This window comes from Danio rerio, chromosome 6 (genome assembly GCF_049306965.1).
Source record: "Danio rerio strain Tuebingen ecotype United States chromosome 6, GRCz12tu, whole genome shotgun sequence".
Classification (NCBI taxonomy): Eukaryota; Metazoa; Chordata; class Actinopteri; order Cypriniformes; family Danionidae; genus Danio; species Danio rerio.
Genome location: NC_133181.1, coordinates 19,042,626 through 19,059,832, shown reverse-complemented (window position 1 = coordinate 19,059,832; position 17,207 = coordinate 19,042,626). Strand labels below are relative to the sequence as shown.

The window sequence follows — 17,207 nt, the reverse complement described above, 5'->3', positions numbered from 1 at the left end:
CCTGTTAAATAAACAAAAAGTATGACATGTTACTAAAGAGTGATTTTTGTGAACAGTTTACATGTTTATGTGTACATGTATGGATCAAAAGAAATATATTTCCAGCTTTTATAAACCTTGTTTTGCCTTCAGATCGTTTAAAATAAGTTTTAAAAATACAAATTTAATTACTGCTTATTAACAGCAGCTGTTATAGTTGCTTGGTGACGAGATCTGTACTCTGTATAGGGTAGATCGTCTCATTTTAAAATGTTCGGGTCAGCCTGTGTGGACTTCGAAGCATTCAGCCTCTGAAATGAGACACAGCTATTGTGTTGGTTTTTCTGTTCAATTAAATCAATATTTTTGCTTAAAATATACTAATTACTGTTTGCGGTTACTCATTTTAAATGACTAATTTTAAATAAGCTAATTTAGTTAATTGTTACTCAATGCATATTTGTTGAATTTAATCAGTATTGTTTGTAATCTGTTACCTCAATTTTATAGAGTAAATTATTTTATAGAGTAGATATAGTGTTTTATTTTTTTACAGTGCAATATATTATTGTTCTTTTATTTTGAGATGAAATATGACAATGAGCATTTAAGGTTTATTTTTCTCTTGAATTGTAGGTGACTGTGTGGCAACCACCAGCCCCTACATTCCTTAACTGCTCCTGTGAGATCCTAACTAGTTCACCCAGACCTAAATCCTCACCATGGAGCTTAGCAAAGTGCAGTCTGAAGGAGGGCTCAACGTCACCCTGACAATCAGGCTTCTCATGCATGGCAAGGTAAAACAATCAAACAAACAAACAAAAAAAGCCTAATCTAACATTTTTTATTACAGAATGTAGTGTGTATGGTACACCATAATTACACTAATCATAAAGAACAGAGTTTAAACATATTACGTTTTGCAGGAAGACAAAAATGTCCAGTAAAATAACAATCTGATCACAAGAGCAGTTTTATAGCACTTTCTTTGACATGTTTAAACTTCTGTTTTAGCAGCAGTACAATGAGTAAATTTTAAACTTGAAATTACAGTAACTACACAATATTTTTTAATCTTGCAGGAGGTTGGCAGCATTATTGGAAAGGTAAAAATACATACATCTATTCATCCAACAAAGCCATCACTTTTAAAAACATTTTTAAACAAAAACATGCTTTTAGTAAAAATGCCGATTTATACAATCGTTTATAAAAAATGTATTAATCAATTATTCTTTTCAGAAAGGGGAAACTGTGAAGAAAATGCGTGAAGAAGTAAGTAGTCATATAATCCGTAACACTTTTGTTTTAAGGTGTCCTTGTTACAAGTTCCACTCACTTACTATAGTAATTACAACTAATTATGCATAATTGCAAGTAACTAACATTAGACCTTACCCTCATCCTGACCCTAACTATATTAGTGCATGTAATTAAATAGTATTAAATAGCTAAATAAATAGTTACACCGTAACAGGGGCACCTTAAAACAAGAAAATAATTGAAGAGTTCAAATGCAAAACATCTTAAGTGCCATCTGAGCATTTTCATAACCTACTATGCTTATGTTCAGTTGTTTTACTTTAAAGGCAACAAAAAGAACTTTACTGTAAACGTGAAATACTTTAACCTACAAAAAAATGTTAATTTTGAAAGAATTTCAAAGAGAAAATGTTGATTCCTGCGAGTAAATAAATTAAACAACTTTGAGAAAATTTGGTCTTCTCATCTCTATCTTGATTCTGTAACCTAACCTAAATTATCATGCAGTGTTGACTATACAATCAGTATGGAAAGTTTTAGTCCCTTGGGTGGGGTGGGAAGTAAGTGGTTGTTCTTTTCTTTCCTTTTTTATCTTTATTCTTTGAAATATAACAAAAATTTATACCTAATAATATACCTACTACATAATACCTAACTATTGTACTTACGTTACAATAACTATTGTTATAACTATTATAAAATAACAGGCCTGTAGCCAGCCTGGTGAAAAGGGTGGTTCTTTTGTCTCAAAAAGAAGGAACTTTTTGCAGTTTTACACCTCATTTTCTATTTAATTAAGAGATTTAAATACGTTTTAAGCACTAATTTTAGCAATTTTTATTATTAGTTCGTCGGATAGTCATCACAAGCACACTTTTTGATATACCAAAAATATTTCTCGGATTTAGAATGAAGAAATATGAAAAAATAAAAATTTTAAAATACAAAATTATTACATTATATATGATCAAAAGAATCTGTTTTAAATGAAAAACAAGCCTATTGTCATTTATTTATTTATTTATTTATTTATTTATTTATGCAAATTATAAATAACACATTGGCCATCACATTTAACTTTGCTTAGTTAGAATTTGGCCATTTGAATAATAATAATAAAAATGATAATAACAATATTTTTTCTAGCCTCTCTTGTAAAAAAAGTACATTAAAAAATTCATAGATAACAACAATAATATTCAAATTTAATTTTAATTTGATGGGTTTTCGATTTTCGGTTATTTTCACTATTTATGATGGCATAGCAGTCAAATTAACTCATGTATGGGACAAATTCTAGACCTTTGTCAGTGAGGAGTGGGTCTTTCGAACCACCCAAACCCCCCTAGCTACGGGCCTGCACAATAAAAAAAATTAAACAAAAAACTCAAACAGCACTTTAAGGCTTTTTATCTGAACTCTTCACTTTATAATCTTATCAATTGCAAGGTTGATTACTCACATGGTTATTAATAAACATAAACTGCTTCTACAGAGTAGCGCACGCATTAATATTTCAGAGGGAAACTGTCCTGAGAGAATAGTTACCATCACAGGACCCACAGATGCCATATTCAAGGCCTTCGCCATGATCGCATACAAGTTTGAAGAAGTATGACAATAATAATAATGTTATACACTAATAAACATAAGTCAATAAAAACTGTATCTGTAATTGTAACTAATGTTTTGGCTCTGCACAGGATATCATTAACTCTATGAGCAATAGCCAGGCTACTAGTAAGCCTCCAGTGACCTTGCGTTTGGTGGTGCCCGCCAGTCAGTGTGGCTCTTTAATCGGAAAGGGCGGCTCCAAGATCAAAGAGATGAGAGAGGTATGTTACTTTAAACTTCTTAATGAGCCACATACATGCCACTTTTATTATGTACACCTTGCTAGCACCGAGTCCATCCCATTTTGCTTTCAGAACAGATTTTGTGAGTAGTGAAGAGAACTCCAAAGTCACTAAGATCAAACCACACACTGGATACTAAAATAGCAGTTTCCAGCAATCTTGTCAGGGTTCTGCCACTCTGGTCTTTGTAAATTCTTGTTTTGGTGGCAGAGCTCTGACACTACCCATGTCCGGTCCTGTTTCTGTCTCTGTGTGCGCGCGCGCCGTCGTGGGTGTACGCAGAGTGTGCGCGCTTCTGCTTGACGCGGCCGCGCGCGCGCTCTGCGTCCCTCAGACGCGTGCGCTCTTGTACTCGTGTTTGTGTTTTCGTCTGTCAGCAGCATGGTGTTTCATTCCCAGCGTCTCAGTCTTGTTGGTTTCGGTTTTGGTCGGCGCTGGGATGAAGCATGCATGCTGCATATGTGAGCGCATGGTGAGTGTTTTCATTCGTCGTGTGCTCGTGTCTTGCGTCTTTTGTCAAAGCACATGGCTCGGTGTTTACATTGGTCACGTGCTTTTGTCGTGTGCTTCAGTGTTGTGTTATGTGAGCGCATGGCTTGTATTGTCTCTCTGTGTCATGCGCTCTCCCGTCTATTGTCTAGTCCCACCCTCCTTGTCAACCTATTATTAGTTAATTGTGTTCACCTGTGTGTCAATGTACTTTTTTTGCTTTATAATCCCCCTCATGTTTTCAGTCCTTTGCGAGTTCGTTGTCTACACTCCCCGTGTTCCTGATCCAGTCTTGCCTTGTTCTTGTTCTTGTTGAGCCAAGTTTGTGAGTTTTGTTAATGTTTTCCCCCTCGGGGTAGTTTTGTTTTGCTTTTTATTTTTATTTTATTATTAATAAATACCCATTGTTTCTTTGCACTTGAGTCCTCGCTCCTTTTCCCCACCACGACCGTGACAGTACGAACTCGCCATAACAGAGGACTCAGCAGAAATATGGGTATCTTCCTTTTCCCATCTCCCAGTTCACGTCCCTCTGCATGCCAGCAGAAGGAACGTTTGGGCAAACTCTTTGGTCTTCATCAAGGGGAATCTTCAGTCAAGGAGTTTGCCTACCAGTTTGTCTACGCAGCAGAGGGGCTTGAGTTTACCACCACAGCACTGAAGGAGGCTTTCAATGCTGGACTCAACAGCCCCCTTCAGGCCTGGGAGATGGGGATGCTGGGGATACTGTCATTCTGGCAGTTTGTGAGCTATTTGTACCACAGCCAGGGAGACGGTGGCCTGCCTCCCCTTGGCCCACCGCCAAACCCGCTCACAGACTGCCAAATCCCCAGTCCTCCGATGACCCACCAACGGAGACGGAGGAGGAAGAACGGGCCCTCCTCACCTGTCACCCACCTAGAGGTGACTGAACCCACTGCAGCCCATCCAGCAACCACCCTGGCGGCAGCAACATCCCTCGAGGTGCCCGAAACAGACACTGCAACACTGTCAGAGGTAGTGGAGTGCCCAGCAGTGTCTGAAGAGGTGGCCAGCTTCCCGCCACCAAAAATAAGGAAGCGTAGGAGGAGAAAGGGCTCCTCCACCATACTGGCTCCAGCCCCTGAGCGCCCTCCAGTGTCTGCTCCAGCCCCTGAGCGCCCTCCAGTGTCGGCTCCAGCCCCTGAGCGCCCTCCAGTGTCGGCTCCAGCCCCTGAGCGCCCTCCAGTGTCGGCTCCAGCCCCTGAGCGCCCTCCAGTGTCGGCTCCAGCCCCTGAGCGCCCTCCAGTGTCGGCTCCAGCCCCTGAGCGCCCTCCAGTGTCGGCTCCAGCCCCTGAGCGCCCTCCAGTGTCGGCTCCAGCCCCTGAGCGCCCTCCAGTGTCGGCTCCAGCCCCAGAGCGCCCTCCAGTGTCGGCTCCAGCCCCAGAGCGCCCTCCAGTGTCGGCTCCAGCCCCAGAGCGCCCTCCAGTGTCGGCTCCAGCCCCAGAGCGCCCTCCAGTGTCGGCTCCAGCCCCAGAGCGCCCTCCAGTGTCGGCTCCAGCCCCAGAGCGCCCTCCAGTGTCGGCTCCAGCCCCAGAGCGCCCTCCAGTGTCGGCTCCAGCCCCAGAGCGCCCTCCAGTGTCGGCTCCAGCCCCAGAGCGCCCTCCAGTGTCGGCTCCAGCCCCAGAGCGCCCTCCAGTGTCGGCTCCAGCCCCAGAGCGCCCTCCAGTGTCGGCTCCAGCCCCAGAGCGCCCTCCAGTGTCGGCTCCAGCCCCAGAGCGCCCTCCAGTGTCGGCTCCAGCCCCAGAGCGCCCTCCAGTGTCGGCTCCAGCCCCAGAGCGCCCTCCAGTGTCGGCTCCAGCCCCAGAGCGCCCTCCAGTGTCGGCTCCAGCCCCAGAGCGCAGCTCAGTGCCGGTCCCAGTCCGGCTCCTTGCCCTGCCGGCGCCATCCAGACGTCTTGTCCTGCCGGCTTCAGCCCGGCTCCTTGCCCTGCCGGCACCACCCAGACGTCTAGCCCTGCCGGCACCAGCCCGGCTCCTTGCCCTGCCGGCACCAGCCCGGCTCCTTGCCCTGCCGGCGCCACCCAGACGCCTTGCCCTGCCGGCGCCACCCAGACGCCTTGCCCTGCCGGCGCCACCCAGACGCCTTGCCCTGCCGGCGCCACCCAGACGCCTTGCCCTGCCGGCGCCACCCAGACGCCTTGCCCTGCCGGCGCCACCCAGACGCCTTGCCCTGCCGGCGCCACCCAGACGCCTTGCCCTGCCGGCGCCACCCAGACGCCTTGCCCTGCCGGCGCCACCCAGACGCCTTGCCCTGCCGGCGCCACCCAGACGCCTTGCCCAGCCGGCTCCCCTCTGGTCTCCTGCCCTGCCGGCTCCCCTCTGGTCTCCTGCCCTGCCGGCTCCCCTCTGGTCTCCTGCCCTGCCGGCTCCCCTCTGGTCTCCTGCCCTGCCGGCTCCCCTCTGGTCTCCAGCCCTGCCGGCTCCCCACAGGCCTCCAGCTCAGCCGGCTCCCCACCGACCTCCTGCCTTGTCTCCCCTGATAGACTCTCCCTGGGTCGTCCCTCCTGCTCCTCCCTGGTGTTCCCTCCCTGCACCCTGGACGGACCCTCCGGCTCCACCCTGGCTCCCTGCCGGGGCCCCCGACCCACTGAATCCACCCTGGACTGTCCCTCCTGATCCTCCCTGGTCTTGCCCTCCCATCCCTCCCTTGTTTGTCTTGTTGGGTCTGGCTTGGCTTCCCTCCCTCCCTCCCTTCATGTCGTCTTGCCTGTTCACCCCCCTGTCTTGTGTCTGTTGATGTTGCCTGTTTTGTTTTCTTGTCTGTCTTGTACCTTGTTGGATGTTCCCTTTAGGGACGCCAGGTGGCGTCCCTTTTGGGGGGGGCTAGTGTCAGGGTTCTGCCACTCTGGTCTTTGTAAATTCTTGTTTTGGTGGCAGAGCTCTGACACTACCCATGTCCGGTCCTGTTTCTGTCTCTGTGTGCGCGCGCGCCGTCGTGGGTGTACGCAGAGTGTGCGCGCTTCTGCTTGACGCGGCCGCGCGCGCGCTCTGCGTCCCTCAGACGCGTGCGCTCTTGTACTCGTGTTTGTGTTTTCGTCTGTCAGCAGCATGGTGTTTCATTCCCAGCGTCTCAGTCTTGTTGGTTTCGGTTTTGGTCGGCGCTGGGATGAAGCATGCATGCTGCATATGTGAGCGCATGGTGAGTGTTTTCATTCGTCGTGTGCTCGTGTCTTGCGTCTTTTGTCAAAGCACATGGCTCGGTGTTTACATTGGTCACGTGCTTTTGTCGTGTGCTTCAGTGTTGTGTTATGTGAGCGCATGGCTTGTATTGTCTCTCTGTGTCATGCGCTCTCCCGTCTATTGTCTAGTCCCACCCTCCTTGTCAACCTATTATTAGTTAATTGTGTTCACCTGTGTGTCAATGTACTTTTTTTGCTTTATAATCCCCCTCATGTTTTCAGTCCTTTGCGAGTTCGTTGTCTACACTCCCCGTGTTCCTGATCCAGTCTTGCCTTGTTCTTGTTCTTGTTGAGCCAAGTTTGTGAGTTTTGTTAATGTTTTCCCCCTCGGGGTAGTTTTGTTTTGCTTTTTATTTTTATTTTATTATTAATAAATACCCATTGTTTCTTTGCACTTGAGTCCTCGCTCCTTTTCCCCACCACGACCGTGACAAATCTGCTTGGAAAGAAAACATTTTAGCCCAATGACATTTTAATAAGTTATCACCTTAATTGTGGAGGCATTCCCATACTGCAAGTATAGAATAGTTTATTTTTACATTAACTTCAAAATACTTTTTAATTTCAAATATATATTCATGCATGAAAATATATGTTTATAAAAACAAAATTGGGCAATTGTGTATTTATTTTTCTAAATATCTATTTAAAAAATATTTTTCATATTTTTAAATGTATTTGAACAATTGTTTTTCTAAAGAAAATACATCAACCTGATGGAAGAGACATAAAAATGGAAGATAATATGTATTTAATTTCGATAAATACATAATACAATAATGGTATCGGTGCAGCCCTAATTTCTAGAACATTAAAAGCAAGGAACAAGCTTTTTAAAATATGAATTCTTCACTTAGCATGTATTTCTAAAGCATTATTTGAATGTAGCAACATTTTAATTTTGAAATATTTATTTGAATAAGGCAACACAATAATATGCTCTACAAAGTTTGCATCAATAAATCTCTACCAGGGACCCCACCACTCCCTCCCCATGAGCCAATAACTGAATTTATAGTTAGTTATCATGCTTTCGTCATATATAACAGCAAGGTCCACCTCAACTTTGAAGCCTACCTCTATTCCTTAGTAAAAGTATCTTATCAGCTTTGTGAATTGGTTTTAAAGGGCACCTGTGATGAAATCATCATCAGTCATCAAATGTGATCAAGAATGAGTTTTACAAGTTTAAAACCATTTTGAAAACAGTGCATGTTTGTAATGAATTATAGCAATTTTACCATCTTTATACCAGTATGTGGATGTTAAGTTTATTTTGTACATTACATAAAGGATATCCACACAGCATTGTATATTAGCGTGTATCCTGTCACAGTTGGAGGACAGTGCAAAGTTAAACCTGCGTGCTGTTTGTGTGAGTGAATTTGTAAAGATATTTTGTGTGACTCATCCTTGCAGAAAGGCTTGAAATAACTCCTCAACAAATACAACAAATAATCATTGGGAAAGTTCTTAATGTAGTATTTCTCACAAACGTTAAGTGAGATCTGCTTCCTTCATATCTGTCACTGTGCTGTTTATCTGACACAGCCAGGGTGGAGATTGAGGTACGCTCTGACAGGCATGTGGGAACAGTGAGCAGGGAGAACTAAAATTAAAGGCACAGGCAACAAAAACAGCTACATTATGTTCAGAGCAGAAATTTCCAATATTCTGAAAGATATAATAAATAATCTGAGGGGTGTTTTGAGCTGAAACTTTACAGACACATTCTGAAGACACAAAAGACTTATCTTAAATCGTGAAATAGGGGTAAAATAGGTGCCGTTTAAGAGAAAACTCTTTTTTACTGCTATTTAGTAGAACTCTTAACAGGATAGTTCGGTTAAAAATTACAAACTTCTATCATTTACTCTTGACTTGTTGCAAACACGTTTGTTTGTTTTTGTTGTGTGCTGTTGAACACAAATAAAGGGATATTAAATATTGACTTCCATAATATTTGTTTCTCCCACTATGCATGTCAATGGTTACAGGTTTCCAACAAAATGTCTTATTTTGTGTTCCACACAATCGACAAACTCAAACTTATTTGGAACAAGTCAATGGTGAGTAAACGATGGCAGAATGGCAGAGAGGAGGGGGATTATCTATCTCTTTAATGGTAGAATTAAATGTTTAGTGAATATGAGCCCTTGTAATCGTAGCGGCCATCGAAGTCATTGTCGTTTAGGAAACCAGAATGACATGTTTTGAGCTTTGTGACATGGTGCATTGTGGCATTTAAACAATGCTCAGTTGGCAATAAAAGGCCAAAAATATGCCAAGAAAATATCTCGCACACCATCAGCTCGATCCATTCTTCCCATTTTCCTATGACCTCTGGCGTCAACAAGACATTTTCACCCACAGAACTGCTGGTATTTATATCTTCTCCTATTTTCTAACAATTGAACTTAAACCGTATAGATGTGTGTAAACACCAGCAGATCGGTGTTTCAAGAAAGTCAACTTCGAAGCCGCTTAAATCTTGAACTGGAAATTTGGTTGTATGATTGCCTGATTATATTTGCATTAACAAGCAACTGGTGTGCCTAATAAAGTGGCCTCTGAGTGTATCCAGCAAGTGTTTTGACATTTATTTCATTGCATGCACAAAATGCCAAATTACTACAGCTGTGGAATTACAAGTTTTTAAGGCTTTCAAGGCTTAGTATTTGTATTGCTGTGTATTTGGGTTTTCTTTCTTGGCTGATTGAGCCTTGGTTGTTCTCTAGTCAACAGGGGCTCAGGTACAAGTGGCTGGAGATATGCTGCCCAACTCCACTGAACGGGCGGTCACTATCTCAGGTACCCCAGAGGCCATTATCCAGTGTGTGAAGCAGATCTGTGTGGTCATGTTGGAGGTAAGGATAAGACAAATTTTAGTTGTTTTGAGGAAATGGAGAAAATAGTTTGTTCTGTCATTTCAAACATGAAAAGGCTTGTTTTTTTCTGTGAAAAAAAGATTTTTTTGTCTGTATTAAAGACAAAACATTACAAACTTAAATCAGTAAATCAGATGTTTGAAATAGTTTAGTTCACACAAAAAAAGGAAAATTCTGTTATTATTTACCCTCATGTCATTCCAAAGCTCTGAGACTTGTATTTTTCAGAACACAAAATAAGATATTCATTCATTTTCTATTCGGCTTAGTCTCTTTATTAATCAGGGGTCACCACAGCTTATCCAGCACATGTTGTAAGCAGTGGGATGCCCTTCCAGCTGCAACCCAACACTGGGAAACACCCCCACACTCTTGCTCACACTCACATATGCTACATCCAATTCATCTTATTCAGTTCCCCTGTACCACATGTCTTTGGATTGTGGGGGAAAGCGGAGCACCCAGAGGAAACCCACACAAACATGGGGAGAACATGCAAACTGCACACAGAAACGCCAACTGACCCAGCCGGATCAAAAACTGCAAATATGACTTTGCTTGCCTATATCTTCTCTTGTTCATAATCAGACACAAATACTAAGGGCAATGTGACATATTACAAAGTGCTTAGCAAATTAATTACTCAAAGACCGGAGAGATACGCTGAGGAAATACTAGGCGACTACCAATGTGGGTTTAGGCGTCGTAGATCGACTGTTGACCATATCTTTACGATTAGGAGCATCATGGAAAATATCTGTGAATTTATTATTGAGACTCATCAACTACTCGTGGACTATAAAGAGGCCTACGATAGTGTAGACCAGGGATGTGCAAACTTGATCCTCGAGGGCCGGTGTTCCTGCAGAGTTTTATTCCAACACTAGGCAAACACACCTGAACAAGCTAATCAGTGTCTTCAAGATCACTAGAATCTATAAGCAGGTGTGTTTGATTAGAGTAGGAGCTAAACTGTGCAGGACACCGGTCCTCCAGGACCGAGTTTGCCCACCCCTGGTGTAGACAGTTCATACTTGTTAAGAACTTTGACAGACTTTAGAATACCATCAAAATTAGTGAGACCGACTGCAAGAAAAGTGACGATAGCTGGTGAGTACTCTCAGGATTTTAAGATTCATTAGAGGTCTAAGACAGGGTGATGCACTTTCCTGTACCCTGTTTAATCTGGTACTGCAGAAAATAGTCCGACAAATAAATGTGAACCCTGGAGGTACATTGTTTAATCGGACAGTGAAGCAGCCTATGCAGATGATGTAGACCTACTCAGCAGGAGGGAAAGAGATTTGAAAGAAAACCTTATACAGCTAGAAAGAGAATCTCATCGGGCAGGCCTGCATGTTAATACGAACAAAACAAAATATATGCTCATGTCAAGGTCTCAGAGCACCTCAACTGAACCCCTATAGGTAGGAATATACTTTTTTGAATGTGTTCCCAACTTCAAATATCTGGGATCTCTGCTAACAGACTGCAACGAAAACAGTAAGAAAATAAAAAAGAGGTTGAAGGCAGGAAACAAGACATACTACAGCATGCAGCACCTCATTAAATCCCGTCTCCTGAGCCGAGCAAGCAAAGAAAGGCTTTATCGTACAGTACTGCGCCAGTGGTAATGTATGCCAGTGAAACGTGGGTATTGAGAACTCACGTGAATGGCGGATAAGGAATAATACAGAAATGGCAGACATGTATGCAAAGCCTGTAATACTAAGATGTATTACATATAAGATATAATACATATAAGATGGCTGGGCCACTTAGAGAGACTCCCCGAACAAAGAGCTGTTAAAAGAGCAAACAAGATAAAACTAGAAGGAAGGAGACGTCCTGGTAGGCACGGAAGAGGGGGTTAGATGATGTAGAAGATAATCTACGTACCCTAAGAGTGCATGCTTGGAGAAAGCAGGCTTTGAATAGGGAAAGCTGGAGAGGAGTGGTCAACATGCAAGGGTCATATTACCTGTAGTAAATGTCCACCCTGATCTGATCCAGACATTTTAGGCAAACTAATTTGTTTTACTGTTTTAGGCACACAGAGTTTTGTAGGATTACAGTTGAACTAGTGTGAGGGTGAGTTAAAAGTGTACTCTAAAAAGTGGGGGGCATTTTGTGACCCAACATTAAGTCAATTTTGGACCAACCCATCATTGGGTTAATTGTTTTATTTACATTTAAATTGCACTTTTTAACGGAATGACTGGGATGGTATATATTTGACCCAACATTGGGTTAAAACAACCAAGCGATTTTACTGTGTAATTAATAACAGAACATGGATTATTTGAGTGAACTAATCTTATACATGAATTGCACTGTTTGATTTGATTATTGCACTATATTGTAATTTTGATGTGCCACTGTTTATTTAATTTAATTTTACATTCAACATAATAATTAGCTGTCCTTCAACTCACTAACCCCTTACAGTTCCCTTCTAAACCCCTTTGGGTTAAAAACCCCTTTTGGAAAACCCTAATTTATTATACTTCTATTATAACTTGCCCTTGCTTTTCTTTTCAATTTTCATCTTTTCCGTCTTTATTTGACCTCCCCTGATCCCTGCCAGTCCCCACCCAAAGGTGCTACAATTCCATACAGGCCAAAGCCAGCCACTGCACCAGTCATTTTCTCTGGGGGGCAGGTAAGAGCTGACACTCTGACTGCACCAGCCACAGCTAACCTCAGCCTGTTACTGCAGCATCAGCCTCTTCCTGTAAGTATGCTCAAGGCATTCACTATTACCACTGCAGACATACAAACAGTAGTCTATCTTATATAAATTAACTATCGGGATGATATTCAATTACTTAGGTGAATAAAATGACCATATTCTTTTTCTTTGACGCTTTCAAAACTTGAAATATTAACTCTTCCCTCTGTGTAATTATCCTACATTCAATCAGTTAAATACCTTTAAGTTTGTTTTAATATCTAGATACCTATCACTAAACGTATCACTAAGCTTATCAACTTACCCAGGGCATGATAACAAGTTGCTAAAGCTAGAACACTAGCAATGTGATGATCTGAGTGGGGATCGAACCCGGGTCTGCGGTGTGGTTAGCAGTAGCTCTTACTAGATGAGCTAAGTCAGCAACTGGTGGCCCAAGAGCAGAGGAGGAACAAAGTGAGTCCACAACTGATGAACTTCAAAAAAAAATAATATAGTCTTTACTGAGGTAAATTTGACAAAAAGGAGAGATAATATCTCTCTACAGCAGGGTTGAAAAGTACAACAAAAATAGGAAAGCCGAGCTTCCTGAAAATACATACAAAATAAAATAGACACGAGGGTCTCAAAACAATCAAACAGCAAAATAGCAAACAAGTCTTGAGAACAAGCAAAAAGTCTTGAGAACAACTTAACTGGAAACTGGACGAGGCAGCAAGAGGTTTAGTTCAGGACTGAACATAGAGCAGCATACAAAGCAGTCTTATATAGAGCAAAGAACAGGTGGTGGTGGTTACGCTGATTACAGGAGAGTTTAGAGGAACAAGAGTCATTACTGCCATCTAATGTTGAGGAGTATAGGGCAACATGTGCGCCCCCTGGTGGGTTGGAGGATGCGATAAAGTGCTGAGATATTACAGTAGCCCCTCCTCTAAGAACGTCTCCTGACGTTCCCTTTGTGCTCTCTTTGTGCCTGGTGGAATTCCTTGATGAGGGAAGGGTCCAAAATGTCTTTAGCTGAGACCCAGGTGCGCTCCTCCGGACCAAACCCATCCCAGTCGACCAAGTACTGTGTCCTCCCTCGTACCTGGCGACACTTAAGTAGTCTGCGGACCGTGAAAGCAGGGTGGCCATCAACAATGCGTAAAGCAGGTATGGGTGCTCTGTTGGGATGCAGGGTGGAGCAAAGAACCGGTTTTAGCTGAGAAACATGAAATGTCGGATGTATCTTCAGGGCACTGGGTAGTAGAAGCCGGTAGGCTACAGGATTGATCTTCTTAATAATCTTAAAAGGACCAACATAGCGTGGAGCCAACTTACGTGACTCTACCCGCAAAGGAAGGTTTCGGGTCGAGAGCCATACTCTTTGGCCAGTTCGGAGGGAGGGTCCTGCCCTGCGATGTCTGTTGGCCTGTTTCTGCTGATTGTGGACAGCCTTTCTCAGGGAAGTACGAGCTTTCTGCCAGGAACGCCGGCAACGGTGAATAAACCGGGTGGCAGCTGGCACTTCCACCTGTGGTTCCTGACCAGGAAACAAAAGAGGGGGAAAGCCATAGACACATTTAAAAGGAGACATGTTAATGGAAGAGTGATGTAAAGTATTGTGAGCAAATTCTACCCAAACTAAATGGGAGGTCCAGCTGGAATGATTGTCTCCTGCCAGGCACCTTAGCGTCTTTTCTACTTCCTGGTTTACCCTTTCTGTCTGCCCATTAGACTGGGGGTGGTAGCCAGAGGACAGACTGATCGATGAGCCAATGAGCCGCCCAAAAGCTTTCCAAAACCTGGATGAGAACTGGGGGCCCCGATCAGAGACTATATCCTGTGGGAAGCCATGCATCTTAAAGACATGTCTCATTAGTAGTTCAGCTGTCTGGTTCGCAGTGGGAAGCTTTGGTAATGGTAACAAGTGACACATCTTAGAGAACCTGTCCACCACCACTAGGATTACCGTATTTCCCTGAGACGGAGGCAATCCTGTAATAAAATCAAGAGAAATATGGGACCAGGGGCGACTCGGGATGGAAAGTGTGTGAAGAAGTCCCTGGGGTCGAGTTCGGGGTTCTTTGCTCTGAGCACAGGTGGGGCAACTAGAAACAAACTCTTGCACATCTTTTCGCATCATTGGCCACCAGAACTTCCTCAAAATCAATTTGTAGGTTCTGTTAATACCAGGGTGTCCTGAGGGGGAGGAAGAATGTGCCCACTGTAAGACATCAGAACGCATAGAGTTAGGGACAAATAAGCTCCCAGATGGTCCATTACCTGGATCAGGGTGATGTTGATGTGCCTTTCTGATTGAGGACTCCAAATCCCACAGTATTGGAGCCACAATTCTGGAGCCAGGCACGATAGGTTCGGGGCAGCATGGCTTCTCAGAAGGTTCAAACTGTCTTGAGAGAGCGTCAGGCTTGATGTTTTTGGACCCTGGGCGGAAGGAAAGTGTGAATTTGAAACGGTTAAAGAACAGTGACCATCTAGCTTGTCTAGCGTTCAATCTCTTGGCATTTTGTATGTAAGTGAGGTTCTGGTGATCAGTCCAAATGAGGAAGGGGTGAGATGCTCCCTCAAGCCAGTGCCTCCACTCCTCCAAAGCTAACTTAATAGCCAGTAGTTCGCGGTTTCCAATGTCATAGTTGGCCTGAGTCGGCGTAAGTCTATGGGAATAGAAGGCACATGGATGAAGTTTGTTGTCTGCTTTACTTCTTTGGGATAGAACTGCTCCAACCCCTATATCTGATGCATCCACCTCCAGGATAAAAGGCAACTCAGGATCTGGTAAAGTGAGGATAGGTGCTGAAGTGAATCTATGTTTGAGGGTGTTAAAGGCTGTACTGGCCTTATCGTTCCAGGTGAAAGGGGTATTCGCCTTCTTGGTCAGGGAAGTTAGTGGTTCGGCAATAGAACTGAAGTTCCTTATAAACCTCCTATAAAAATTTGCAAACCCTAGGAAGCGCTGCACCTCTTTGATCGAGGTGGGCTGTGGCCAGTCCAGCACAGCCCTAGTCTTGCTGGGATCCATCTGTAAGCTGCCCTTTGAAACAATGAATCCAAGGAAAGAGACAGAGGAAACATGAAATTGACTCTTCTCTAGCTTTACGAAAAGCCCATGTTTGAGAAGTTCAATCAGTACCTTCCGAACATGTATCACATGTTCCTCGGGGTTATGAGAGAAGATGAGAATGTCGTCCAAATAGACGAAAACAAAGATGTTAAGCATCTCTCGTAGTACATCATTAATAAATGACTGGAAGACAGCTGGCGCGTTGGCTAATCCAAAGGGCATAACTTGGTACTCATAGTGGCCAGTGGGAGTGTTAAACCCGGTCTTCCACTCATCCCCTTGCCTGATCCTGACTAGATGGTATGCACTACGGAGATCCAGCTTGGTAAAGATGGTAGCTCCTTGTAGGATCTCGAAGGCTGTTGTCATTAGGGGAAGAGGGTAGCGATTCTTGACTGTAATGCTGTTGAGACCTCTGTAGTCAATGCAGGGTCTAAGGGAACCATCTTTCTTACCAACAAAAAAGAATCCTGCCCCGGCTGGTGACGTGGAGGGGCGGATAAAACCACTATCTAGGGACTCATGTACATACTTCTCCATAGCAGCTCTTTCAGGCCCAGAGAGCGAATACAACTTTCCGCGGGGTGGGCAGGTTCCAGGTAATAGATCAATGGGGCAATCATATGGCCTGTGAGGGGGCAGTGAGGCTGCTCGAGTCTTACTGAAAACCTCAGCTAAGTCAGAGTATTCGGGGGGAACTCGGGATATCTCGGGGGGAGTATTGAGCGACTTGGGAACAATCTGTGGCTTGGGAATAGTCATGATGTCCAGGGGGATGGCCTTGGTGTGCCTGGGGGGTTCTGGCTGAGTCTCAAGGGGAAGAGGGCAATGGCAAAGGGTTGAATCCTTGGTTGACTGACCAAACATGGTGTTCAAACTGGACCCCTTACATCTCCAACTTACTATAACTCCTTTAGACCAATCAATAAGTGGGTTATGGGTTACTAACCAGGGGTGTCCCAGGATTATGGGGATCTTGGGGGATTGAATGATGTGAAACTGAAGGTTTTCTTCATGATCTCCAATTCTCACATGGAGAGCTGTGGTGCATTGGTGGATGTGGCCTAAGCCTAGCGGATTGCCGTCTACTGCTGAGACTTTAAGGGGGTTTTGCAGGGTTAGGAGATCACAGGAAAGATCTTGAGCACACTTGAGGTCCATAAAGTTTCCTGCTGCACCTGAGTCAATGAAGATCTCCACCTCGTGGGGTTGTTGGAGAGAGATGACTGCCTGGATGGTCAAACCAGAGAAAATGGGACAGGGAATCACACCTACTCTCGCCCCGGGGCCCCTACACCGGAACGAGATCTGACTTTTCCCGACAACTCTGGACATGTTGCCCGGAAATGACCCGGCTTCCCACAATAAATGCAGCACTTCTCCTTCATTCGTCGGGTTCTTTCAGAGAGCGAGATCCTTGTAGCCCCTAATTGCATAGGTTCCTCAGGATCCAGTGTGGGATAAACAACATTGTCATGACGGGTCATAATTGTGTCCTGCTCTCTCTCTGTCTGCCGCTCCTTAAGGCGGTTATCCACCCGAATGGCTAAACCAATGAGGGACTCAAGGTCTGATGGGGAGTCTCTGAATGCCAGTTCATCCTTGAGCTTGGGAGACAATGCATTGTGAAAGATCGCTCTAAGTGCAGATTGGCCCCACCCACTCTCGGTGGCCAGAGTACGGAACTCAATGGCAAACTCAGCGGCACTGCGGGACCCCTGAGATAGTCTTAGGAGACGGCGTCCTGCCTCTCCACTGTCTGCTGAATGGAGGAACA

The 17,207-nt window shown here is 44.4% G+C and overlaps 2 protein-coding genes across 14 annotated transcripts in view; one reads left to right on the top strand and one right to left on the bottom strand.

Moving 5' to 3' along the window:
- The window catches only part of LOC137495843 (serine/threonine-protein kinase pim-3-like), a 44,717-nt gene that overhangs the window by 8,179 nt on the left and 19,331 nt on the right, over window positions 1-17,207 (bottom strand). The window lies entirely within an intron of this gene.
- The window catches only part of zgc:162999, a 42,038-nt gene that overhangs the window by 10,918 nt on the left and 13,913 nt on the right, over window positions 1-17,207 (top strand). For 8 of the 13 annotated variants that reach the window (XR_012407146.1, XR_012407147.1, XM_073952418.1 and 5 more), the window contains 7 exon segments: window positions 616-776; window positions 1,062-1,085; window positions 1,222-1,254; window positions 2,738-2,854; window positions 2,946-3,077; window positions 9,525-9,653; window positions 12,262-12,408. Coding sequence is in view for 6 of the 13 variants with exons in the window: in XM_073952418.1 (XP_073808519.1) it covers window positions 702-776; window positions 1,062-1,085; window positions 1,222-1,254; window positions 2,738-2,854; window positions 2,946-3,077; window positions 9,525-9,653; window positions 12,262-12,408 (657 nt within the window). In the remaining 7 variants the exon portion in view is untranslated. 13 annotated transcript variants of the gene reach the window in all.